The sequence below is a fragment of the Rhinatrema bivittatum genome, chromosome 9, assembly GCF_901001135.1.
Source record: "Rhinatrema bivittatum chromosome 9, aRhiBiv1.1, whole genome shotgun sequence".
Taxonomy (NCBI): Eukaryota; Metazoa; Chordata; class Amphibia; order Gymnophiona; family Rhinatrematidae; genus Rhinatrema; species Rhinatrema bivittatum.
Window position 1 is genome coordinate 180,172,322 of NC_042623.1, and position 26,222 is coordinate 180,198,543.

Sequence of the window (26,222 nt, forward strand, 5' to 3'; positions counted from 1 at the left end):
TCACTTGACTGATTCACAGAGGCAGTGCTGTGGATATGGCCAGACCAGTGATACCACCTATGAATGTCCGTGCCACAGCACCCGAGACCTTCAGTGTTCTTCAGCAAAGGATTGACGTGGCAGAGGAGCAAGCAGAGTCCTTGATCCAAGAGTTGGGGAGTCTGGGAGTGAGCACCCAGAGGTAAGGATGGGAGCCAGCTCCAGCTCTCGCAGGGTTGATGGAGGCTCTTTGGGCTCTGTGACCAACTGCTGAGTGGGTAAGAGAACTAGCTCATTTTGCTTGCTTATCTTGAAGCTAATTTTCAGCCATATCTAACTGGTTCAGTTTGCTGCTGAAGCCAGAAAATTTTTGTCCTGCTGGATTTAGAGATGCTATCTGTTTGACTCAGAGCTGTACAGTTAAATTTAGCTGGTTGGCACTGAAAATGTATACAGGTAGTGCTGAATGTCTAATCGTAAATGTCCAGGGAATGCTTCTGGCTCCACCCCTTTTCTATCTAAATTTGTGTGCCTTGAGATTTTGTGCATGTAAATTTGGCCAGTTGGAGGAAGGGGGTTAGATTTATCCAGCTAACTTCTGAAGTTAATGCTGTGAAGCATTTACTATTATATTGATAAAGAATTAAATGTAAAATTGGAATAACCATTTTTAAATTAACAATCAGTTCTACCCATGGGCTAATGCCATCTTGAAATTTTACCAACCCTCAAGATCTCTGTGCTTCTCTCAGCGGACTCTAGTAGATGTTCCATCCTCTCGAGTTGCTCGATTACATCTTACTCGAGAGTGCTTGTTCTCAAATGCTGGCCCAGTATTTTGGAATACCCTTCCTTTTGAGATTCGTCAATGTGACTCAGTTAAGAACATTAGAGGGCTCCTTAAGACTTTTTGCTTAGGCTTTGTTATTATTAACATACATTTTATTTTAAATTGTTTTATATTGTTTTACTGTTTTATTTGGAATTTTATTATGCTCTTATGTATTGATTTTTGTTCTATTTTTAGTTTAGATTTGTTTCATCTTTATTATTATTTATATTATGTTCATCGACTAGACCAATTTTTGAGTTAGGCGATTCATAAATTTAATAAATGTGAAGTTCTGCACTTACATTTAATCTATGATGGGAGTACATTTTTTGGTATCTACTCTCCTGATGGTTTTGTGGTCTGATTTCAGCCCTGTACTGGAGCCATCACTTTAAATTATTATTTTGTCAAACTTTAAAATCTCTCCTTCTCTGCCACTTTGTATATAGATAGATATATTTAAATATATCTATCATGAGTGGCAAAATGTTGTGACCCACCTACAGCAAGTTCTCTTATCCAGGCTGAATATAAAATGTTGTAAAAAAACTTTTCCCATTGACAGTACAGGAATGAAGCTTTAGCCAGTTTATACTGGTCTGGAGAACAGCACAGCATCTGCTGTATTTCCTACCTGTGATACTGGCTGCTCCACCAGCCAAGAACCTGTGGGTTTAGTCCCCTCATCCAGCAGTTGGAGGAAGAGGGTTGTGTGTTTGTTTTGTTTGTTTGTTTTTTTACATCATTTCGATGCCCAAATTTCCAGTCTCACAAGGTCTTCCTGCAATTTATCACAATCTGCTTGCGATTTAACTACTCAGAATAATTTTGTATCATCTGCAGATTTGATTATCTCACTTGTCGTATTTCTTTCCAGATCATTTATAAATATATTGAAAAGTAAGGGTCCCAAAACAGATCCCTGAGGCACTCCACTGCCCGCTCCCTTCCACTGAGAAAATTGTCCATTTAATCCTACTCTCTGTTTCCTGTCTTTTAACCAGTTTGTAATCCATGAAAGGACATTGCCTCCTATCCCATGACTTTTTACTTTTCCTAGAAGCCTCTCATGAGGAACTTTGTCAAACGCCTTCTGAAACCCCAAATACACTACATCTACCGGTCACCTTTATCCACATGTTTGTTTAACTCCTTCAAAAAAGTGAAGCAGATTTGTGAGGCAAGACTTGCCTTGGGTAAAGCCATGCTGACTTTGTTCCATTAAACCAGGTCTTTCTATATGTTCTGTGATTTTGATGTTTAGAACACTTTCCACTATTTTTCCTGGCACTGAAGTCAGGCTAACTGGTCTGTAGTTTCCCGGATCGCCCCTGGAGCCCTTTTTAAATATTGGGGTTACATTAGCCACCCTCCAGTCTTCAGGTACAATGGATGATTTTAATGATAGGTTACAAATTTTTACTAATAGGTCTGAAATTTCATTTTTTAGTTCCTTCAGAACTCTGGGGTGTATACCATCCGGTCCAGATGATTTATTACTCTTCAGTTTGTCAATCAGGCCTACCACATCTTCTAGGTTCACCGTGATTTGGTTCAGTCCATCTGAATCATTACCCATGAAAACCTTCTCTGGAACGGGTATCTCCCCAACATCCTCTTCAGTAAACACCGAAGCAAAGAAATCATTTAATCTTTCCGCGATGGCCTTATCTTCTCTAAGTGCCCCTTTAACCCCTCGATCATCTAACGGGTCCAACTGATTCCCTCACAGGCTTTCTGCTTCGGATGTATTTAAAAAAGGTTTTACTGTGAGATTTTGCCTCTATGGCCAACGTTTAGATAATCCTTTGTTATGTTAAACTCTTGCTGCTCAGGGCAATCTTCATATGTTAGGCTGTGTTTACAGATGCCCCTGTAATCGACATTGTAGCCTGAGGTTTTGACCATTGCCTTCTGCTCTTGTGACCTTATAATTAGGCATCACAAATTGTTGCCAGCTTCAAATGTTGTCCAGATGTACTTGGAATTCCTGCAGGTCAGGCTCAGTAGGGCATTAAAGTTCACATAGCCAGAAAGGCAAAGATAGCAGCGGATTTTCGGTCAGTTGCCGTCTCCATGTTGGTCTCAAACTCAGGCATTATTTCCCTCTTGTACCACTTACAAATGGTCATAGTGGCACACCCAAGCACCAGAGGGGAGGACAGGATAGTAAGAATTGATTATGCAAATGGGCTAAAATGTGTAGGCTAACAAGTAATCTTTGGTGTATATTTTGTGTGTACATAGTAGTGCATGTATCGCTCTAGATCCCTAATAAGTTAAGTGATACTCATAGACACACATTCTCTAGTTAATTTGTGACTAAGTTCCACTAGATGTCCGTTAGCTCTATTGTTGAGCTACAAATATGGCTGCATTATAAAGAAGAGAAAATATATAATAGCAAGACCACATGTTTTCTTTCAGTCAAGTTAATCACATAATGTTGTAACAAATATAAAGATAGGAAAAACAAAGAGAAACCAGTATGGAAAGTATTATTTTTCTCATAATATCATTTATACTGGGCGAGTCTCTGCAAGGAGCACAGTCTCATAATGAGAAGCAGAGACAGGAGTGGGAAGGTATAAAACAGAAGAGGAAGAAGTGTGACTATATGATAAAAGAGGAAAAGAGCACTGAAAACAACAACAACCAAGGATAAGAATCGCAAAAATAGCAAACAGGGATATAAGCGATGTATGTAACCAGGAGAGTGAAGGAAGCCGGGAAAATCAAGAGTCAGCAGAAGGATTCATACCACCTTGTGCATTCATAATGTGAGAGAGATTACGAAGATGTTGAAAAAACATGTGCAGCGGGAATATAGGTAAACAGAAGTGCCACACTATTAAAAAACAAAATCCATAAGAGGTTGTGAACTAGATTTTAGGTAAATAGACTAATAGGTAGTATTGCAGGAAGAAATGTCCAATTAAGTTGACTTAGAGAATAGCCACTGCTATTACTAGCAATGGTAACATGGAATAGACTTAGTGTTTGGGTACTTGCCAGGTTCTTATGGCCTGGATTGGCCACTGTTGGAAACAGGATGCTGGGCTTGATGGACCCTCGGTCTGACCCAGTATGGCAGGTTCTTAAGGGGAATAACCAAATTCAGTATGTTGGTTAAGGTTAGAAGCAGGGGGAACAGAATATGGAAGACTAGCAATGTGATTACCATAGATGCAGGCTACAAAAGAAGAAATAAGAGAAAAGACTTGTGCAGAGGCACCAGCAGTAGGACAAGCAAGAGAATGATAAAACAGGACGCATTCGGTATTCCTTACAGCAAACAGAACAGCGCGTATTTGACATGTGCTGGGATGCAATCCAGCAGGCAGAAGTATACATCCCTCTTGAACCCTGAATCACTGCTGGGACAACAAAGTTCATAACAGGGAAGAGAAGATCCGGAGAAAAGGAAAGGTGCACATAGACACAGGAACTCTCGGGAACATTTGATGCACACCAAAGCATATCACACAGTAAAGTGGCAAGCAGTGGAACAGGGTGATTGGTTAGTGCAAGCAGTGGAAGAGGGTGATTGGTTAGTGCAAGCAGTGGAACAGGGTGATTGGTTAGCGCCAGCAGTGGAACAGGGTGATTGGTTAGCGCCAGCAGTGGAACAGGGTGCTTGGTTAGCGCAAGCAGTGGAACAGGGTGCTTGGTTAGCGCCAGCAGTGGAACAGGGTGATTGGTTAGCGCCAGCAGTGGAACAGGGTGATTGGTGAGCGCCAGCAGTGGAACAGGGTGATTGGTGAGTGCCAGCAGTGGAACAGGGTGATTGGTGAGTGCCAGCAGTGGAACAGGGTGATTGGTTAGTGCAAGCAGTGGAACAGGGTGATTGGTTAGTGCAAGCAGTGGAACAGGGTGATTGGTTAGTGTGATCAGACAAGTTTCCATAGATAAAGGTAAAGGAGAACATATCAAGCAATCATTTAGCTGACTCAGCAAGTAAATGCACATAAGTATTAGAAGTTATAGGACTGGAAAATGCTACAATATGCTTGAAATATAGGGACTAATAAAAACTGCATTAATTCAGACTGTATTGTTAACTTGAAAATCTAAATTGTGGCATCTGCCAATAGGTACATAACTAGATATATCATAAAAATATTTCTATGACAATCAGTTATTACATGTCAAAGGTACATTGCCTCATAAAACAAAGGAAATCAGCATCTAAATAAGGCCCCCCCCCCCCCCTTAGAACAAGAAAAACCTAAAGAGAAGATCAGGCATAGTGTAAGCACTTCAGTCCTATTAATAAAGGCTGGAAGATGATTTCTGAAACCAGTGACACATGGCGTTTACAGTTCTCCCAGTAAAGTGCATTTTTGACATCGATGCATGGTGTACATACAAGTGATGTCATAAAAAAAACCCAAGTCTGCCTCCAACTGTTGAATAAGGGGACTAAACCCACATATTCTGGACTGATGCAGAGAAGTAAAGGAAATTATCAGGTAGGTCTTAATGTCTCCTTTTTGTGTGTGCTGCTTTAATTGAACACAGATGGCTGCTAGGACCTTGCATTGGTGGGCACAGACTCTGACTTTCACTCCTTGTGCAAGGGCGTTCATAAGAGATTACTCTCTACCACCTCCCAGAGAAGAGTGGATAATTTAGGTCATCTTCAGCCCAGCTGCCAGTTTGTGCCTGGTTGCTTTGAGAGCGAGCTGCTTTAGTATAAGGGTTCCAAAGCTGATATGCATATCACATCACAGATTGTAGCTAACTGCCCCCAGCCATGCTCCCTGGCAGGACCCGATGGACCTCATTTGCAATCGGGGCTGGAGGCAGAGGTCTGGGAGCAGGATATTTTGCCCCCGGAAAGCAGAGAGCCTTCAGAATTTGGTGCCCTAGGCTCATGCCTATGTTGGCTATGCTGAAATCTGGCCCTGTTTGCAGTGTACTACTCATGCACAGAGAATCAATTATACAAACAATTTTAAATACACTATATGTATAAACTTTATTGTATCTTCAAATATAACATCCTATCTAAACAATTAAAAACTATCTACTCATGGCACCCACTCACACATTCATACCATTTAAAAACCATAATACCTGTAAACATTGTGATCATCAATACACTTTACAAATTCAATACTGTTTTCATATATAAAGAACTGTTTTTTCACGTTCCGTTTCAGTATCTTATAACAGCTGATATCAATGAGCAATTACATATAAATTTCCCACATGTAAACCACTCCGAAACAGTGTCCAGATATCCCAACTCAAGATTCTCTTCTAATATTCATCATGAAGGGCGATCATATTCCTCCCGATCCGACAAAGATCTTTGTTTCACCCCACACTTGGGGCTTCCTCAGTGATTCAATATCAAAGGTGTCCACTCTCCACACCTACCACCAAACATAAGTATCAAATTAACCGCCATGATAGCGTTCGATACACAATACATCACTATATTGAGAATTACCCATACTAACCTGCAAATCTCGACTTTTAATCAAGAACCACGTTTACTCCCAAACATGCTTCTAATCACGAATCGTGTTTATTCCTCAAACATCGCTTTTAACCATATTCATCAATGATATAGCTTATACTCCGTGTTTTCATTCTGTTTATCTAAAACCAAACAGGCAAGTCAATGAACTAAAACAAACTTCTACCCATCTACTCAACAATTCTATTACCACCCGTGTCCACACAGTATACTCACAATCCAACCGGAACCAACAAACATCACATGTCAAAGAACATCATAATGTGGTACCACTTCCTCTTTTCTTATATATACCATTCAATCATCACCTGATTTCATCATTAGAAACATCATCATCCAAATGCAACACAGCTGTTCCCACCCTTAACACATTAAAAAAATGCATTGGTGGTAGGTGTGGAGAGTGATCATCTTTGATATTGAGTCCCTGAGGAAGCCCCAAGTGTGGGGTGAAACAAAGATCTTTGTCGGACCGGGAGGAATATGATCGCCCTTCATGATGAATATTAGAAGAGAATCTTGAGTTGGGATATCCGGACACTGTTTCGGAGTGGTTTACATGTGGGAAATTTATATGTAATTGCTCATTGATATCAGCTGTTATAAGATACTGAAACGGAACGTGAAAAAACAGTTCTTTATATTTGAAAACAGTATTGATGATCACAATGTTTACAGGTGCTATGGTTTTTAAATGGTATGAATGTGTGAGTGGGTGCCATGAGTAGATAGTTTTTAATTGTTTAGATAGGATGTTCTATTTGAAGATACAATAAAGTTTATACATATAGTGTATTTAAAATTGTTTGTATAATTGATTCTCTGTGTATGAGGAGTGCTTAGAGAAATAGAGAATTAGTATATCCCTGTGTGTTTTTTCACCCTGTTTGCAGTGTGACAAGCCCGGAAGATGTTGGAAGGCTTGTAGCATCTACCGTGTCCACAGAACCAAGTTTGAGCAGCTCTCAGCAGGAAAGGAACAGAGCTTAAAGTGCTGCTCTCAAGCTGTTGGACCTCTAGTTCCCCTTTAAAGAAAAGAGGCCTGCGAGCTGCTTGATCTGACTTAGCTGCCGCTGTAAGGGGAAGAATCCTTGCGCCTTTGCTATGGGACAAGCTCCTGCCTCATGTCCCAGAATCCCCCAAGTTCAGGGCTGGAAATACTCTGGGAGCCAGGTCACCCGGGTGCCCAAAATTCAGGAAAGCAAAACATAAAAAACATAGGAAGAACAGCAGAATTATTTGAAAAAAAAAATCTTTAAACTGAAAAAAAAGGCAAGCAAAATAGAGCAAAACACAAAAAGAGTAGGAAAAAGAATTCCCTATTTCCTAAAGCATTTTGACTAGTATTTAAGTTTTCTAAATACATTTCCAGCCCAGCTAAGGATCCTTTCTTTCAAGCTTGGATGTGATGAATTTATTTAGTATTTTAGTCACCAGATGTATTGATATATCACCCACCTGCCGTTTCTGACTTGTAAGGTTTGGATTAATGCAGAAATCTGAAACGGAAGTATCTGACAATCATTGGGATATAATGGGCTCCACGTGAGGTCCCATGACGTATTTTCTGTTCTGCAGTTTTCAGCCCCTTGCGTCGGACATGCCCCATCCCATCAGACCTTACCTTATCAGATCTGCGTTCGTGCAGGAGAACGACATGCTGTGGAAGAATTGTGAATCTTTGGTGAGCCGTGTGTGTCGCATGGAAAGCGTCCTCCAGACCCTGAAACTCTGCACCTTCAGGCTGCACACAGAGAAGGAGCTGAGCCCCAAACACTCAGGTGCCTGTGAGGGGACAGCATTCACTGCCTCTTCTCTATGCTCTTTCTCACCAGTCTCTTGGCCCATGCTGAGGTGGATTAGCAGAGCCGTCTGTGCTGCAGGCAGGAGTCAGGTGCATTGGCAGAGCTGTGTATAGAGGTGTCAGTACTGGCATGGCAGGGGGTGCTTGAGGGCAGGAGAGGTGCACTAGTAAAACTATGGAAATTGTTACTGATGCAGGTACAAGGTGTGCATTTTGTGGGTGTTTGATATTTCTCCTGGCTGGGTCCCTAAAAAAAAAAAAAAAAAAAATTATGGGGCCAGAGATGGGGCAAGTTGAAGGAAGAAGTTAGGTACTTGGTGCTGATTTCCAGTGCTAGGGGGCCTGAATAGCAGACATGAAGGGCCTAGAGTTAAGATACCTATTTTCAGCCCAAACCTTAGGTGCCTGACTGTAATTTCATCTAAATGTAAGTGCCTAAAACTGAGTCACCTATGTCACTGATATGATTTTGTTTGAATACAGATCGCTAAGGAATTTGCTGGTGAGATTGCTCTCCCCTGCTCCCAATCCCTTTTTACATAGAAACTTTTATAATTACAATGTTATAATTGTTTTTATTTTTGCCAGGGTCAACAGTTTCTTCCTGCTTGTTTGGGTTTCCAACTCAGTCTAATCTAGACCTGGGGTTTGGCACCATAATTTTCATTTGCAACTTCCTGGGGATTTTTTCCCATTTTAATATCCCCACCCAACTCTCAGTCCAGTCACCACAATGACAATCCTTAGATCAGATCATGCATCAGGGCTTCTTCTGGTACCTTGCGCTCATGAGCTCTAAATTCGGCTGCTAGGTATGATGCCTGACACTTCTTCCTCCCAAGGGCTGTGAGTGCTATGGAGATAGCATCTCTGGCCAGTCTGGGCTAGATCCCCCCCTTGGTGAAAATTGCCCTGTGCAGACTGACTAAATCTAGCCACCTAGTGACACTGTAAATCCGGATGTTCCAAGAGGCATAACTTAGTTGGAGTAAAACATTGTGCACATCTCTTCGCTATTTCAGTTGATGCGTAATTTCCCTTGCTGGTAGTTTTGTATTCGTGTATGTGTAGTTTTCTTTTGAAAGTTCACTACAGGTACATAGGTATAAAATGATCTATTCCTTTTCATCCTGCTACACCAGTCCAGACAAGTGGCTTATTTCCCCTTCTAGCAGATGGAGACCTTTCTTTTTCTGTGATACCTGTAGTTGTTATTCCAGCATGGATTTAGCTGTAGAGAGAGCAACAGCTGAGAGGCTGGCAGGTGCAGGAAGCTGAGCACGGCTGAGAAGACCTTTGCCGTCTCCTCTCACATCCGGAGACCGACTTTATATTCGGCCGGGATGGGTTGAGCTCAGGTAAAGAGTAAATATTAAAAAAGAAAAAAAGAGTGAGGGATTCCCTTCTCCTTCTGGTTTCCGAGCCTCGGCGTGCCAATCAGACGTCCATTCCCACATCTGAGAGAGCTTGGGGAGTTGTAGCAGCTTGGTGGGTTGAGTATCCTTTTGGATAGGTCCTGCTCTCAGGCTTTGCTCAGATGCCATGTGGTAGGCCGCAGCGGTGTTCACACGCTTTCTCACAGGACATCATCAGGATGGAGCCCAATCACGGAACACTTTTTTGTCAAAGTTTATAGAACTTTGACTGGCACCTACTGGGCATGCCCAGCATGCCACCAACCCTGCAACCAGCAGGGGTCCCACTTCAGTCTCTTTTTTTTTTCACGCAGCAGTAGCCATGCGGGTTAAGGAGCTCTCTAGAGATTCCTGACAGGGACTTTTCCTCACAGAACTTCTTTCAAAATTTTCAAAAACTTTTACCCCATAGGGGTCCCCCTATTGATTCCATACTCCGTGGTCGAAAGGTAAGGCTTTACCCTCGTTTGCAGTCAATTCCCGTTGAGCTTTCCCTTCGGGGCCTACCGGCCATCGACCGCACTGCGGCTAAATTTTTGTCGAAGCCATGGCGTCGGGTTTTCGTCAGTGCCCCGACTGTCCTCTGACAGTGTCCATCACAGACCCGCATAGAGTTTGTTTATTGTGTTTGGGGCCCAACCATGACATCCTAACTTGCACCAAATGTGCCCATATGATGCTGAAGGGCCGTGAGGCCCGCTCAGAGAAGATGGAGTTTCTTTTTCAGTCAAAACCCCCAACTCCATCGACCGCTTCAACATCGTCTGAGCAGGTGCCATTCGACCTCTCGCCAGCAGCGGGACACCAGTGTTGCCCGACCGGAATTGACTATTCCGAAGGTGTCGACTTCTTCCTCATCGCCTCAGGAAAAGGACCGAGGAGAACATCGTGAAAATCGTCGACACCGGCATCGGAAGGCTCAGTCTGCTGATCCAGGCAAGCCCTTTGCAGCGGCGTCGACAGAACCACCAACAAAGAAATCCTGTCCAGAGAAAGCCCCATCCTCCTCTGCGACTGGATCACCGAGGCGTTCCCCACCTTCATCGGTGCTGTTATAATTAGTGAGGTTTGGGTGGACCCTTGGACACTGGCAGCTGACCATGTCCATGGGGGAAGTCCCGTGAGGGGCCACAGATCAGACTCAGCTAAGGACACACAAATACAGAGATTCATCTTTTATTAGACAATGTGGTGAAGCCACCAGAGGTGGCAGAAGTAGTAGCCCGGCTGGGCTAATATCCCTCAGGCACTGGAACAGCGACTCCTCCGGTAGCAGTGCTGTAGTGGAAAGAACTGAGAATAATGAGTACAGGGGAATAAGCGCAAAGCCCCAGTATGGAGAACCCCAGGATAGGGAGAGCAGGCCCTCGAGGAGCGAGTACCTGATCCCTGAGAGCTGAGAGGCTTGAAGGTAATGTACTCACACAGTGGTTTCACTAAGGAGATGGCACTAGGGCTGGAACGGAGGCAGGCCCTCGAGGAGCGAGTACTTTGTTCCAGGTTCCAGGGAACAGCTCTGAGGTGAAGATGGTAGTACTCACTGGTGATGAAGATAGCGAATTCTTCCAGGCAGAAGAGAAGGTAGGAGCAGGCAGCGAGTCAGGGAACATGGGCCCTCGAGGAGGTAGGTGGAGTGAAGCCATCGGGAAGGAACATTTGCAACAGGTGCATGGAGCCAAGACTCCACTTTTATCGGTGGACCCTCCGGCTATGCCACTATTGCCTCCCACTCCGGAGCTGGAGGTTACATGCCCCAGGCTTCCGTGAGGAATTTGATCGGATGATCCAAGAGGCCATCGGTAAAGCACTTCAGGACTTCCAACCTCCATCGGCGCCGTCACCGATGCCAGCCCCAGTCACTGACCCGATACCCACGGTGCTTGCACCGCTTCTAGGCAGACTGGATGTGCTGATCGGTGCTCTTCCACCGGTGGAACTGAGAATACCGGTATGTCCAGTGCCTTCCACGCCGATACCTTTTTCATCGGAAGATGAAGAAACACAGATACCCATACCACGATCTGGGATCTTGCCACCGACTAACCCGTACCATTGATGCCTAGGCCTGATCCTTCAGGACTAACGCCATTTCTTCCCTCTGGTGATCCTATGGGAGCTGGGGATCAGCCTTACGATCCTTGGAACGATGGCTCTTCCCAGGATTCTGATGATCTGCCTTCAGAGCCTTCTCCCCCTGAGGAAAGAACACGATCTCCTCCAGAGGATCTGTCCTTTATTAATTTCATAAAGGAAATGTCTGAAACGGTTCCATTTCAGCTTCAGACAGAAGAGGACTCAAGGCACAAGATGCTGGAAGTACCAAAGTGCCGAGCTTCTCCAAATTGTAAAATTCCCCCCACCCACACCCCCCCCCACATGCACGAGTCGCGGGCTGGCCACATCTGCACGTGCACCGGTGCGTTATAAAATCGGTTCGTCCATGTGCGCGCACGCGGGTCTTAAAATCGACCCCTTAGTGTTTCTCAAATTCTCTCACTAGCTCCCGCCCTTCAAATTGCCTCACCATTCCCTGCCTTGGATCGATCTCCCTGTTTCCTGTATCACAACTTCTATACTCTTTCAATCTTTGCCTCTGTTTTCAGACTGCTTACTCCTCCTCCCCTAGGGTTAAATCCAAACTTTCACTGGCACCACTCTCTACAGAAGCTCTAATTACCATACCACTCCACTCCATATTATCTATTTCTGAATATCATCTAGAAGCCTCTCAGATTTGTCTCAAACCTACCCTCTGTTCCCCCCTTCCCTTTTGTTTACGTGTATCAGTAGTTTGTTACCTAGTTTTGATGCTTATTACATCTGTTGTAAAAACCTCTTGTTATTTTAAGGAACTTGTCTAATATATTGTTTGTTATCTTAAAATTATTGTCCAGTAATTACTTCCCTGCTGGAAGCGTGCACAATAAATAATGATCCTATTTTTGCAGCACACGTAAATAGTCTTAGACCTCTGCCTCCATCTGCTGGAGGGGGAAAATAACCCACTTGTTGAACTGGTGTAGTAGGACTAAAGGAAAGGAAATGAATAGGTAAGCCTAACTTTCTCCATGTACTTTGTTGTTGTGCAGATTTGTGAAAATGAACTCTCTTGTCTTGTCTAACTTAGCTCAGCTGGAGGAACGACTGAATGCACTGCAGGAGGAGCATGTGCAGGAGCTGAAAGTGGTACAGCTGGAAGTAATGCGATTGCATCAAAAGTTGCGTGAGGAGAGTGAAGAGAAGGAGATGGTGCAGGATGAAAAGGAGAGGCTGAGCGCTGCCCTGGAGATCGCCACAACCACAAAGGCAGGAAGCTTATCCTGGACCCACCAGTGCATATCTTGCACCAGCCAGAGCTATTAAATTGGCCAAGCTATAACTTGCTCTCCATAACCTTGTCCTCCAATGCTTATCACTTGCTCTCTACCGCTGCAGACCCTCTCTGACACACATCCCTCACATGCTACCAGATGTCAAAGATTTGGTATTATCTGTGTGTTTATTTACATGCCTGGCGTGGGATTACATCTCTTTTCTGCTTTGTTTATATCTAGACAGATGTGGCAATTGCTGCAGAGGAGCTGAGGGCTACCAGAAGTCGAATATGTCTCAGACTGCAGGAGGTAAGCCTGCCACTGTTCAGAAGATGAGACCTGTCCTCTTTTGTGGACAGAAGGCAAAGCTGCAAACTGTGATCGGATTCTAGCTTTACTGCTAACCCTGGGCAAGTCGCCATAAGAACAAATTTCAGAGATGGGACATTAGCCGGGGCCCCCAAATCAAAGTGTATAGTATACAATTTTACTTCAGAATAATAGTTTATTTACAATATAGAAGCAAAATAAAATACCCAAGTAGTAAATTAAGATGTACAATTACAAATGTGATTACAGGCAACTTGTTTTTGATTTTAATAGATGCAAACAATTACATCATCAAAATGTTTTTTAAAAATATACTCACTTGAAAAAATGTTTAAATTTTGATAGTAATCTGAAGTCCTAAGTAATGACTGGAATATTTTCAATCTACTGAAGCTCATATCGCGTGCCCCCAGTAATGCCACGCAAAGTCAGAAGACCGTGTAATGCAACCTGTGTTGGAATAACTTCCTGCAAGGCTTGTATCATCTGGCAAAGATCCTTTGCAGATTTCAGATGCGTGCCACGCGGCAGTGATGTTTGCTCTCAATTCCAAAGCATCTGAATCTTCACTGTATTTTACTGCTAAGTTGTATGCGTCTCTCTTTAATTCATTTGGCTTCATACTAATGAGCAGCACAAAGGAGAGGCAAAAAGCCAAACAATAAGATAATGAAGTGTCAGAGAGGCGTGGTGGCAACGAAAATGTCAAAGATAAACAGTGACAAGGATATCTTAAAGCTCTCCGGTCACGCATAACTTTTCAGTTATCCATAATATCGGCCTCCTTATAAATAGTGTAATAAAATAAACATATATATGCCATAAATAACAATTGGAAAAGTGGACCAAGCCAGACACACGGGTTATGCATGGCAGCCAGCAGATAGAGATAGAGATCAACAGGCTCGCTGATGGTCACCCCTTGTATACATTTCTGCTGCCCCCAGAAGATGTGCTGGAAACTAGGACTCGTTAGGCTGGGCGAGAAGGAAAACTCTGGTAGGCAGCTCTTGAGGTGACAGACGAGTTCTCCCTCCCTTGGTTGAGCTGATGCTCTGACCCACAGAAAATAAGTGCGAGTGAAGTTCCCTACCCCCGTGGAGCACCATCAGGAACCAGAGGGCTAGCGGTGTAAGTCTTTGGTACCTCTCTCCCCAGCCCCCTTTTCCCCACTTCGCTTCATTGTCTGTTTAAAAAAAAAAAGATAAAAGAAAGGAGAGGTACTACAGCTTAATAAAACAGTTCTCTGAGGCCTGATCAGATCGAAGGGCTACGGAAGGGGCTGGCCAGAGTAGGCTTGGGCGAGTCGCTTTTCCTGCCAGCAGTGGCAGCCACATTTGGGGGACGTTTGAGGGAGTACGGCTGTATCTGCATAGCACAGGGGAAAAGCCCATGCGCTGAGTTCCCGGAGGAGAGTCTGACCTTGTGTTGCATCGCTATGAGGCCCAGAGGCCTCTGGTGTAGTTTTGACTGCAGGGATTGGCTCTCAGATATTTCCTGCCATGGAGCAGTGCTCCAATGGGAATGGTGGCCATCTTGGTGCTATGGGTTTTTCATGCCTTCTCAGGGACCTCAGGCTGCAGAACAGAATTCAGGCTGCATTTTGTTTGTGCTCAGAAATGGCATATTTCCTCATTTTTTAGCATTTGGATAGGTGGATCCATGACTAGTGAGTTATGCCCTTCTACCAGCATATGGAGACTGAGCAAAGCTGACTTCACGATATATATACCCCTGCACGGACATCAGCCTGCTAGTATTCTCCGTCTCCAGCAGATGGTGGACGTGCACCTCCCTACTGGGGATTGTGTTTTTTTATAGAAGGAGAAAAGAAGAAAGAAGTTTATTGTCCCGCTCTCTATTGTCCCTCCCTCAACGTTTCCTGAGGTGATATCTTCAGATCCTTCACTCAGATGATTGCCTTGGTCTGGTAGCTGGTTTCTGCCAGCGTGAACTTAGCTGTTAAAAAAAAAAAAAAAAGCTAAAAGACAAGTGAGTGCAAGAAGCGAGTGAAGGTATATACCCTCTCCCCCCACAGCTGGAGTCTGATTCTGTACTTGGCTGGGAGAGGCTAAGCTCAGGTAAAGAGCAATTAAAAAAAAAAAAGAAAAAAGGGGGTGGAGTCAAGATGGCCACTTGCTGGTAGTGTGCACTCGGAGCTCCCGCTTCTATTGCTATTTTTCAAGCTATTTCTTAGAGTATTATGCCTCCAAAAGGAAAGGGAGAATGAGGGTTTTTCCCTCAACACCCTCTCTCCCTGCGGGACAAAAGACTATCACCGAGTGCGCTCAATTCTCTCCGATTCAGGAGAAGCCGGTCCCCACTGGCGAAAACGGCAAGGAAGCCGTCGTGTCGCCTGGGGAGTTATCACTGAGCCCTCCGACGCCAAGATTACCTCAGGCAGTATCCTCGACGCTCCCATCAGAAACTGTGTCGAATCCCGCGAGGCTACAGTGCTCATCGGGATCCTTGGAGGGAGCAGCGGCGGGTGAAGCGTCGGGAGGAGAAACACCAGAGTATGGAGGAACTGCAACTCCAAGGTTGGTCCGGGATACGGAACTTACTTCTAATAATAGTGTAAAAAATATTCTATTTCCTCAAACGATGTTGGGCCAGTCTCGGTGAGAATGTTACAAGGAAACCAACAAGAGTTAGCAGTCCCGGCTAAAACCACCTGTGGTCACTTTGGACTCACTCTGGGAGCTTCTGGCCCAGCAAAATGTGGTTATCCATGGAAGTATGGCTCAAGTTACTCAAATCTCCACACGCTTAGAGCTGGTGACACCAGACCACAATTTAGAATTGTCTGAACAAGGAGATAAAATACAACAGAATTACAAATAAAGGATATAGAGAAAGTTCAAGTGACGACAATTCAAGATTTTACTGCTTTAAATAAAAAAAAAAACCTGAGCTCCTGGAAAATCGTCTTGGACGATTAAGATTGTTGAACTTCCCCAAGGTAATGGGAGAGTTACCAAGGGTTACCTTGCGTAAATATCTGACTGAAGTTCTTCATATTTCCTCAGAAGATATTCCCGCCTTCAACAAGGTGTAGATTTTGCCCTTTTCTCGATCAAGGAGTGCTGGCAATCAAAACCCCGTAGACTTGGAGAATTTGACAGATCTCATAGATTCATCGGGAATGGAAATTGTGGAGCGAGCCACCCTGTTAATGTCTTTCATATATGAAAATGATAGGGGTCTAATTATGAGGAATTATTTCCAAAACATGGGCACCCAATCTATGGACCAATTCGTGCAGATCTTTCCGGATCTGGCGAAAGCCACGCAGGAGAGAAGAAGGGGTTTTTTAGCACTCAGACAGGAGACAAGGCTGCTGGGTGCTAATTATCAGCTTAGATATCCAGGCAGATGTGTGGTAAAATGTAACAATACCTACATTTTCTTAACCCCTGAACACCTCAAGACGTGGCTTAACTCCCAGAATCGCCAATAGTTAGTCCATTATCTTAGCTTATTAAAAAAGGGACTGACTAGAGCAAGCTATTGGCAATTTCTTTAGCTATCTTTCTTATGTCGTTTTGGCTTCCCTTTGTTATATCCGCCCCCTTTTCATCAGATTAGTGGACTATATAAAAAAAGATATTTATTTTTCTTTAATATGTGAATCAATCTGTTGATCGTTTGTATTGTTTTCTGAAATATTTCTGTGCAAAGATATTAAATGCTTTGTTATTATTTTGAAAATAAAGAGAAAAGAAAAGAAAAGAGCTAAGGGGGAGCTGATTTCAGGGATTCCTCTCCCCTTCCGTCTCTGTGCTCGGGGTGCCGATCTGACATCCATTCCTGGGGGTGTTTGGGGGACTTGAGCAGCTTTCTAGGCTCGGCCCCTCTCTCAGGCTTAGACTGTTAGCCGCGTTCGCGCACTTTTTCTCTACCCGTAAGGCTGCCCTCTTCAGGTACATCGGTTTGCGCTTTCACCCCCACTGTGCGTCTTGTTGTGTGTCTAGCTGGGCCCTTAGGGGCACCTACCTGCTGCTGTCATCACTGCTGCCGCGTGGCTATTGGGGAGGCGCTGATTGCTGCTACTGGCACTGCTGCCTCCTCTGTGCAGGCCCCATGGTATTAAACACTTGCGGGCTTCCAGTTCCTCCATGCTGATCTCGTACATTGCAAGATCGGCATAGAGAAAGTGCTACTCCTGCACATTACCAAACATAACATATGCCAATCAGTAAAAAAATTTTTTTTATTTATTTATTTTTACCTTTGCTGTCTGATCTTAGTTTTCTAAGCAGTTGGTCACAGGCTTTTTTCCCCACCTTCCCTTTCTTTGTTTTTTTGCTAATTCTTTTTACAGGGTCTTTTTTTTTTCTATTTCTTTTCTCTCCATCTGACTTCTTCCTTCAAACACACAATCATGTTCTCACTCATGCTTTCTCTCTCACGCTCTCGCACACACACAGGCTCTATTCTCACACATTCTCTCACACATACACAGGCTTTCACACTCTCTCTCATACATACATACACACTGTATTTCTTTTGCACATGCTGCCTCACTCACACACATGCTGCCTCACTCACTGCCCCACACACACACAGGCTCTCTCACTCCCACATGCTGTCTTGCTCAAGCACAGGCTCTCACTGTCACATGCTCTCTCTCATACAATCATTCATACACACAGTCTCTCAGTGGCACATGCTGTCTCTCACACACACAGGCTCTCTCTCACTCCCACATGCTGTCTTGCTCAAGCACAGGCTCTCACTGTCACATGCTGTCTCACACACATAGAAGGCTCTCACATGCTCCCTCTCTAAATATTCAGGTCCTCACTCCCACACACAGTCTCTCACTCTCACATACACACAAACTCTCAACTCACTTTCATACACAGACACACAGACTCTCAATTCACTCTCAAGTTCGTGTGTTTTGTTTTAAATAGGTAGTCAGAAAGTCAGGCAACAAACAGAAGTTTGTGTGTTTGTATTTCCCAACCCTCCCAGCCACCCCTAGCTCATCCTTTAATTTATAGGCAGGTGTCACTTTCACCCTTAAATTAAAAAAAAATCATCATTTTTTAGTAATTTGTTTGCTTTGTCATGGGATTTGTTTCTCCATGTTGTTTGTGTTGTATCTGTTGGGTTTTTTGTTTTTTTTTAATAAAGGAGAATTTAAAAACAAAAAAAAACATAGAAGACAATTGTGAAAAGTAGAGAGAATTGTTTGTCTCCTCAAGCCTCCCTTATTATCTGCTCCAGCCCTTACTCTCCATCCCCTTGAATATGCCCTTCTCTCCCTGGCTCCCCATTCCTTCCAGCCAATGCCAGTGTTCACATTATAGGCCTACCGAGGCTCTGTTTGCTGGGAGTGAGCTGAAAAGTCTGCATTGCTAACCCACTATAATACATCTATAAACAGGAATGTAACTGAGTGTTAGATGGAGGGCAGTGACCTAGGACAGGGCTAAAACAAACACCTGTCACCAGAACAAGTGAAAATGATGGGGAATTCTCATCATCTTGTGCTCTGAAATGAAGACATGGGGACAGGACTGACTGCTACGTCTGTGGGTAAATGGGAGAATTTATGGATGTGCTTTTGATGCAGGTAGAGGAGCAGCTGTCACAAGAGAGGAGCTTCCGCATGGCCCTGGAGACATCACAGGTGGCCTTGCTACAGAGCGTCCAGGATATGGAGAAGGTGGTAGAGTCAGAGCGCAAACAGGTGCATTCTTGTTGCCTTCCTCACCATATGAGGCTGTGATATTGGAACAGCATCTATTCTAAAACTTTAAACTTGCCTGAAAGCAGGTCTAAAATTATCCAGCTAACTTACAGGCTGATACAGTACAGTGCGCCCCGGCGGAGCGCACTGTTAACCCACGGTTGGACGCGCGTTTTCGATACGCTAGCTTTACCCCTTATTCAGTAAGGTGTTAGCAGTAGACGGCTTATGTGGAAATTTCTGGAACTGCTGCAAGCTGCATTACATGACCCATGTATGTTTTGGAATATATTGCAGGTGCAGGTGTTGCAGCAGGACTGCCAGAGCCTGCGAGAGGAAGGACAGACCTTCCGGGACAGATTGCAGACTGAGGAAGAGAAAAGCAGACAATTGGACGAGGAATGCATGCGACTGAAAAGCAATTTGGGTGTGTTACTTACCACCCCTAGACACAAACCAGTACAAATTGCGCCTAAGGATTCAAGTCTGAAATGACTGTACCATTGTTATATAGGGAAATGATAACCCCTCACCTAACCTTTGGAAGCCTCCAAAGGGAATGCACCTTGAGATTCACTTCACTTTATGTACAGGAGTGTGTGTGCACAGCTCTAATGCAGATTCACTTCACTTGATGTACAGGAGTGTGTGTGCACAGCTCTAATGCAGATTCACTTCACTTTATGTACAGGGAATGTGTGTGCACAGCTCTAATGCAGATTCACTTCACTTGATGTACAGGAGTGTGTGTGCGCAGTTCTAATGCAGATTCACTTCACTTTATATACAGGGAATGTGTGTGCGCAGTTCTAATGCAGATTCACTTCACTTTATATACAGGGAATGTGTGTGCACAGCTCTAATGCAGATTTACTTCACTTTATATACAGGGAATGTGTGTGCGCAGCTCTAATGCAGATTTACTTCACTTTATGTACAGGAGTGTGTGTGCACAGCTCTAATGCAGATTCACTTCACTTGATGTACAGGAGTGTGTGTGCACAGCTCTAATGCAGATTTACTTCACTTTATGTACAGGAGTGTGTGTGCACAGCTCTAATGCAGATTTACTTCACTTTATGTACAGGAGTGTGTGTGCGCAGCTCTAATGCAGATTTACTTCACTTTATGTACAGGGAATGTGTGTGCACAGCTCTAATGCAGATTTACTTCACTTTATGTACAGGAGTGTGTGCGCGCAGCTCTAATGCAGATTTACTTCACTTTATATACAGGAGTGTGTGTGTGCAGCTCTAATGCAGATTTACATCACTTTATATACAGGAATGTGTGTGCACAGCTCTAATGCAGATTTACTTCACTTTATATACAGGAATGTGTGTGCACAGCTCTAATGCAGATTCACTTCACTTGATGTACAGGAGTGTGTGTGCACAGCTCTAATGCAGATTTACATCACTTTATATACAGGGAATGTGTGTGCACAGCTCTAATGCAGATTTACTTCACTTTAAATACAGGAATGTGTGTGCACAGCTCTAATGCAGATTTACTTCACTTTATATACAAGAATGCGTGTGCCCAGCTCTCATGATTGCACCTAAGACTGAGTTTCGGTTCATTATCTTCTTACAGCACAGTCTGACTCCTCCAAAGCTGCTATCTTTACTCAGGTCATGGGGAAGGGGTTTAATCGGGCAGTGATATTTTGCTTCTGCTGACATTACTCTTGAATTGTTTCTGGTGTTCTCAGATGCTAAAGATGCCATCATTTCTCAGCTCCAAGAAGAAGGAAAGGTAAAAAGCTACATGGAGAATGGGCAGGAATTCTACTTGTCTTTCAGTGTGCACATCAGGAGATTATTGTTTAAGAGAAAAATCTTTAACCAGGTAAATTGGCCTATTTGAAAATTGTTTCTCTGCTTAAAGTACACATGGACTTCAGAGAGGCATTCTTGGGGAGAAGCGGAGGGGTTAAAATAGCATGCGTACCTTCAGTTTTCCAAGGTACACTGTAATGGAAGTGGACCCTTGTTGCTACGGTGTGGTTGGCACAGCCTAGGGAGTGAACCCTCTAGGCCTTCACTGACAGCTGGCGGATGGATCCTGGCATGAGACTGGTCAGGAACTTCACCTTCACTAGCCTCTTTCCCCCACAGGTTGAGCCCTTAGGTTCTGGGAACTGGCAGGACTTGGGCGAGTCTCTCTCAGGGCATAGAGTTGAAGAAACGTCAGGGCCAGGCAAGGGTCAGTGGCAGGCGGCAAGCAAAAAAAAATAAATAGAAAAGATCCAAAATGGTCCATCCAGTCTGCCCGGCAAGCTTCTTATGGTAGTATCTGTACCCCTGTGCAGAATACACCATGTTTCTCTTAAGGGTGGCAACTGCTGCTCCGTGCAGTTATAACCCATAAACATTTACTACAAGCAACATTTTTACTGGGGGATGAGGCTTCTTGAAACTTCAGACCATGCTGCTTGACCTGCTTTGCTTATGGACTTGACCGTAGAAGCAGTCCTGTATTTTTTTTTCCCCCTTATGTCTGCACAACAGTTCCCCAAATCATAAAAAGATTGGATAAGTTCTTGGAGGAGAAGTCCATTACCTGCTATTAAGTTCACTTAGAGAATAGCCACTGCCATTAGCAACGGTAACATGGAATAGACTTAGTGTTTGGGTACTTGCCAGGTTCCCTGTATGTACCCGAATCAGTCCAGACCGTGGGTTGAGCCTCCTGCTCAACCCAAAACTGAAAGGGTCTCCTATATCAGGACAGAGCCTACCCTGCAGCCCCTCAGTATTTGTCTGTCTCCAGCAGATGCGACAGCTCACCCTGCGGCTCCCTGTTTCTTTTTGCCTATTCCCTTTGGGGGGCTACTTTCTTCTCTAATTGTGTCGGATCAAGCAAGTATTGGTTATAATTTCAGGTTTTATTTAAAAAAAAAAAAAGTTTCTCTGATTCCTGTTAGGGGACAGTTTTTCTGTCCCCTCGCTTTGCCCCTTGTGTTACGTAGCCTAGGCTCCCTATTCCCTGTGTTCCTCGGCTGTGGGGTGAAATTGGTGGTGCCAGTCACTCCCCCTTTACAGCCTTCTCTCTCTCTTTCTCTCCCCGGGACATTTCCTTCCCCTGCCTGCCTGATTTAAAAAAAAAAAAAAAAATCAATCAATAATACTTCTGTCGGGTGAATTTAGTGTTGGCAGTCTTCTGAGAGAGAAGGGAGTGTGCAGGGTTCGTTCCTTTGCCTCCGCACCTTCAGCTATGGCTGCTCAGCTGATTTCTCTGATTTGGGGCCATGCCGCGGTCCCCTCTCTGTTTAGCCTCTCCCGCGAGGGGCTCTGCTCTAACGGCCTGCCAGGAGGGGAGGGTCCCTCCGTAGCAGCAATCACTTCAGGACACCGAGCCAGGCCTCTGAAGCGCAAACCGCGGGAACGGTGGCCATTTTGGGTTTTTTTGACGCTGCTATTATGGGGCAGCAGGACTCCCAGGACCCAGATTTTTTAGATTCCCGCCCCCCCCCCCCCCCCCCCCGATTTGAGCCCCGTGCAGTCCCCTGATGCAGGTCCTGACCCTCCCCCCTCCGTCCCCCCCTCCCCGGAGGTTCCAGGCCTCGCTTCTCTTCAGAATTTGTGCTTTTAATGCACAAATCTTATTTAGCCAGCCTGCAAGAAGACGCAGCCCCCCCCCCTCCTGCTCCTCCTCTCCCTAAAATTCTTCATATCGCTGCTCCGTCCGCCCCAGCGGTTCCTGATGCACAGGGGTCCGAGTGCAGGTGGTCCCGGAGTCCCTCCTCCCCAAGACCCCCCCGCTCCCTTGGATGCCCCGGACCAGGATCCAGATCTAAGGCACAGCTGGGCACGCTCCTCTTCAAAGGTAAGTTACTTTTTAGTGAGGACCTGGAACAACTTCTTAAATCCTTGGGTGAGAAGGTCCACAAACGTCCTGAAGATCGCCCAAAACAAGCGAGAACCTTCTTCCCTACTCGCACCCGCTTCAGGGGTCAGCGGAGATATAATCCTAGGGCGCGGGGTGCCTTCTGTAGAGGAAATTCCTCCAGGTCTTCGGATCAGTGGGTCCTCGAGATAATCGAGAGAGGCTATGCTTTAGAATTTGCTCGGGACCTGCCGGATCCATACATGTTCTCCCCGTGTGGCGATCGGAAGCGGGCTGCTGTATGTCGTCAGACTCTCGCCAGACTCTAGGGGCTGGGGGCTATAGACCCTGTTTCTGTGGAGGAATGGGACGCCAGCCAGTATTCTATATACTTCATGGTTCCAAAAAAGGACGACTCTTCGCCCCATCTTGGACCTCAAGAGGGTCAGCTGAGCCCTCAAAGTGCCCCATTTTCGGATGGAAACCCTGAGAACAGTTATAGCGGCTGTTCATCCCGGAGAATTTCTGGCCTCTCTCAACTTGACAGAGGCCTACCTGCACATTCCGATCCATGCCGAACATCAGTGGTATCTTCAGTTCCACTTCTTGGGGCAACATTTCCAGTTCCGGGCTCTCCCCTTCGGTCTGGCCACGGCACTGTGCACATTTACCAAGGTGATGGTGGTGGTGGCGGCCGCCCTCCGGCGGGCGGAGTCCTAGTCCACCCTTATCTAGACGATTGGCTAGTGCAAGCCAAGTCAGAGGCCTCATGTAAGCTGGCAGTGGACCGCATCCTTGCTCTCCTCTCCTCCCTGGGGTGGATAGTCAATTTTTCCAAGAGCAATCTCCGACCTTCCCAGGTCCTAGAATTCCTAAGGGCTCGGTTCGATACTCGGGTCGGCAAGGTATTCTTGCTGGACTGTCGAGCATTCAAGCTGATGGATCAAGTCCGAAGCTTCCTTTCCATGCCTCTCCCCACGGCATGGGACTACCTACAGGTTCTAGGGACCATGGCCTCCATGATCGACCTGGTTCCATGGGCTTTTGCGCATATGCGTCCTTTACAGAAAGCTTTGCTCTCCCGCTGGAAACCGGTGTTGGAACTGTTTCAAGCGCAGCTTCCTCTCTCCAACTCTACCATCAGAGACATACATTGGTGTCTATCGCTCAAGCACCTTCTGAAGGGCATATCCCTTCAGACTCCACAATGGATTGTCATCACGACGGACGCCAACTTCACCGGCTGGGGAGCAGTCTTCCAAACACAGGCCACGCAGGGGTACTGGTCCCCTGCTCAATCCCGCTGGCATATCAATCACCTGGAGGCTCGGGCGGTTCATCTGGCTCTTCAAGCGTTTTTCCCCCTGCTTCACCGAAGAGCAGTTCGGGTACTCTCGGACAACTCTACCACGGTGGCGTACATCATTCGCCAGGGGGGCACCAGGAGTCGCCTGGTGGCCCTCGAGGCCAGCCAGTTCTTCGCTTGGGCGGAGCACCATCTGCAGTGCTTAGCAGCATCGAGAATGTTCAAACAGATTTTCTGAGTCGCCAGTGGCTCGACCCCGGTGAGTGGGAGTTGTCCAACGTGGCAATGGAGCTGATTGTCAACCGGTGGGGTCCTCCTCACCTGGACCTGATGACAACCTTGGACAACGCCAAAGCTCCCAGGTTCTGCAGCCGCTGGAAGGAGCACTGCTCGGAAGGGGTAGATGCGCTGGTCCTTCCCTGGCCCCGCGACGTCCTTCTGTACGTGTTTCCCACATGGACCCTGGAGGGCAAGGTGCTCAGACGGATAGCGCTCACAGGGGTCCGGTCATTCTCGTAGCTCCCGAGTGGCCCCGTGGACCGTGGTTTGCGGATCTCGTAAACTTGTCAACGGATGACCCTCTTCATCTCGGTCATCTTCTGTACCTGCTCCGGCAGGGCTCTGTCTAGCAGCCTGGCTTTTGAACGACAGAGACTGAGAAAGAAGAGATATAGGGAAGACGTCATCTCCATTATCCTGCGTGCTCGCAAGACTTCTACTTCCCTCACCTATGTCTGGGTCTGGAAGGTTTTTGAGCTTGCCTGCGCGGAATCGGGTGTCTCTGCACACTCGGCCCCGGTTTTGCTGGTTATTTCCTTTCTCCAGCGCGATCTCTCTATTGACCTCTCATTCGGTTCGCTCCGGGTACAGGTCTCTGCCCTTGGCTCCCTCTTGGAAAGTCTTGAAGGTTATGCGGTTGCGTCTCATCCAGATGTTGTCCATTTCCTCAAGGGAGTAAATAGGAGAACAAAGGTAGTGAGGGGATTTAGGTAGGGCTGGGGGGCAGGTTAGATAGCGGAAGGGAGGGGAAGGTGGGGAGGGGCGGAAGGAAAGTTCCCTCCAAGGCCGCTCTGATTTCGGAGCAGCCTCGGAGGTAACGGGGAAAGCCATTGGGGCTCCCCTAGGGCTCGGCGCGCGCAAGGTGCACAACTGTGCACCCCCTTGTGCCTGCCGCCCCCAGATTTTATAACATGCGCGCAACTGCACGCACATTTTATAAAATCGGGCGTAGATTTGTGCGCCAGTTGCGCGCACAAATCTACGCCCATGCATAACTTTTAAAATCTGGCCCATTGTGAGGTGTGGTTTGTTAGGATTCCTTACTTTGGATCAATTTAGGAATAACCCACAGAGGCTGTACTACCTGAGCTTCCTGAAAAGGGGTCCTGTGTGGTCGTGAAAGATCATACTCGTTTCTCTGGATAATTGTTCTAGTTCAGTAAAAGATTTGAGCTTGCAGCAAATCTGAGAGATCCCATGCAAGCTCACCCTCCCTCCCTCCCTCCCTCCCAGAGCCCACACTCCTTTGCCAGTGCACTTTAATCCTGTCTTGGAGTTTTTTTTTTTGCCAGAATGTGGTCAAAATTAGTATAGCTGAACTTAAGAAGTGTTTGAATAAGTTTCTGGAGGACTGGTCCATTAACAATGATGAACCAGTAGACTTGGGGATTGTCATGCCTTGTTGCTGGGAGTAAACAAGGAAGGGATTTCCCCATTAGGACCTGCTGGATACTTCTAGTGATGCGGTCTGGTCACTGTCAGAGACAGGGTGGTGGTCTGACCCAGCACAGCCTTGATCCACTATTGTTTTGGTATTGTTATTGAATCCCTTTTGGCACCTGATAGTGCAGCACTGTCGCCCTCTATTCTGTTTTCAGAACACACTGTCCTCTTTTACTAAAGAGCATGAGGAGAACACTCGACTGCGTTGTGAGCTGGGGTCGTTGAGAGAGATGGCAGAGAGAGTACAGGTAAAAGTCCAATCTATGGCATGTCTCACTTCATGGGCACTTTCCCTTTGAAATTTCTTTTATTTTGCTCTTTGATAGAGGAGGAATCTGTAACAAAACAGGTTTTGCATGGTTTGTGGTTTATTATTCTGCCTGTGACACTTTTCCCCAGAGAACTCCTTTCTATGTGCTGGTCTGCAGGTGGTGCTTGTTCTCTGCACTGTAGTTCAAGCAGATGCTTTGAATGCTGCCTTCATTCAGCAAGAAGCTTGA

At 45.6% G+C, this 26,222-nt stretch overlaps 1 protein-coding gene across 1 annotated transcript; it reads left to right on the forward strand.

The window, feature by feature from the left end:
• Positions 1-26,222, forward strand: LOC115099598 (coiled-coil domain-containing protein 150-like). The gene is made up of 9 exons (XM_029617331.1): positions 1-181; positions 7,878-8,080; positions 12,646-12,824; positions 13,073-13,141; positions 18,747-18,863; positions 19,161-19,290; positions 20,578-20,621; positions 25,878-25,970; positions 26,151-26,222. Exons 1-9 carry the CDS (start codon positions 36-38, stop codon positions 26,220-26,222), a joined length of 1,053 nt encoding a protein of 350 aa, XP_029473191.1. The 5' UTR covers positions 1-35.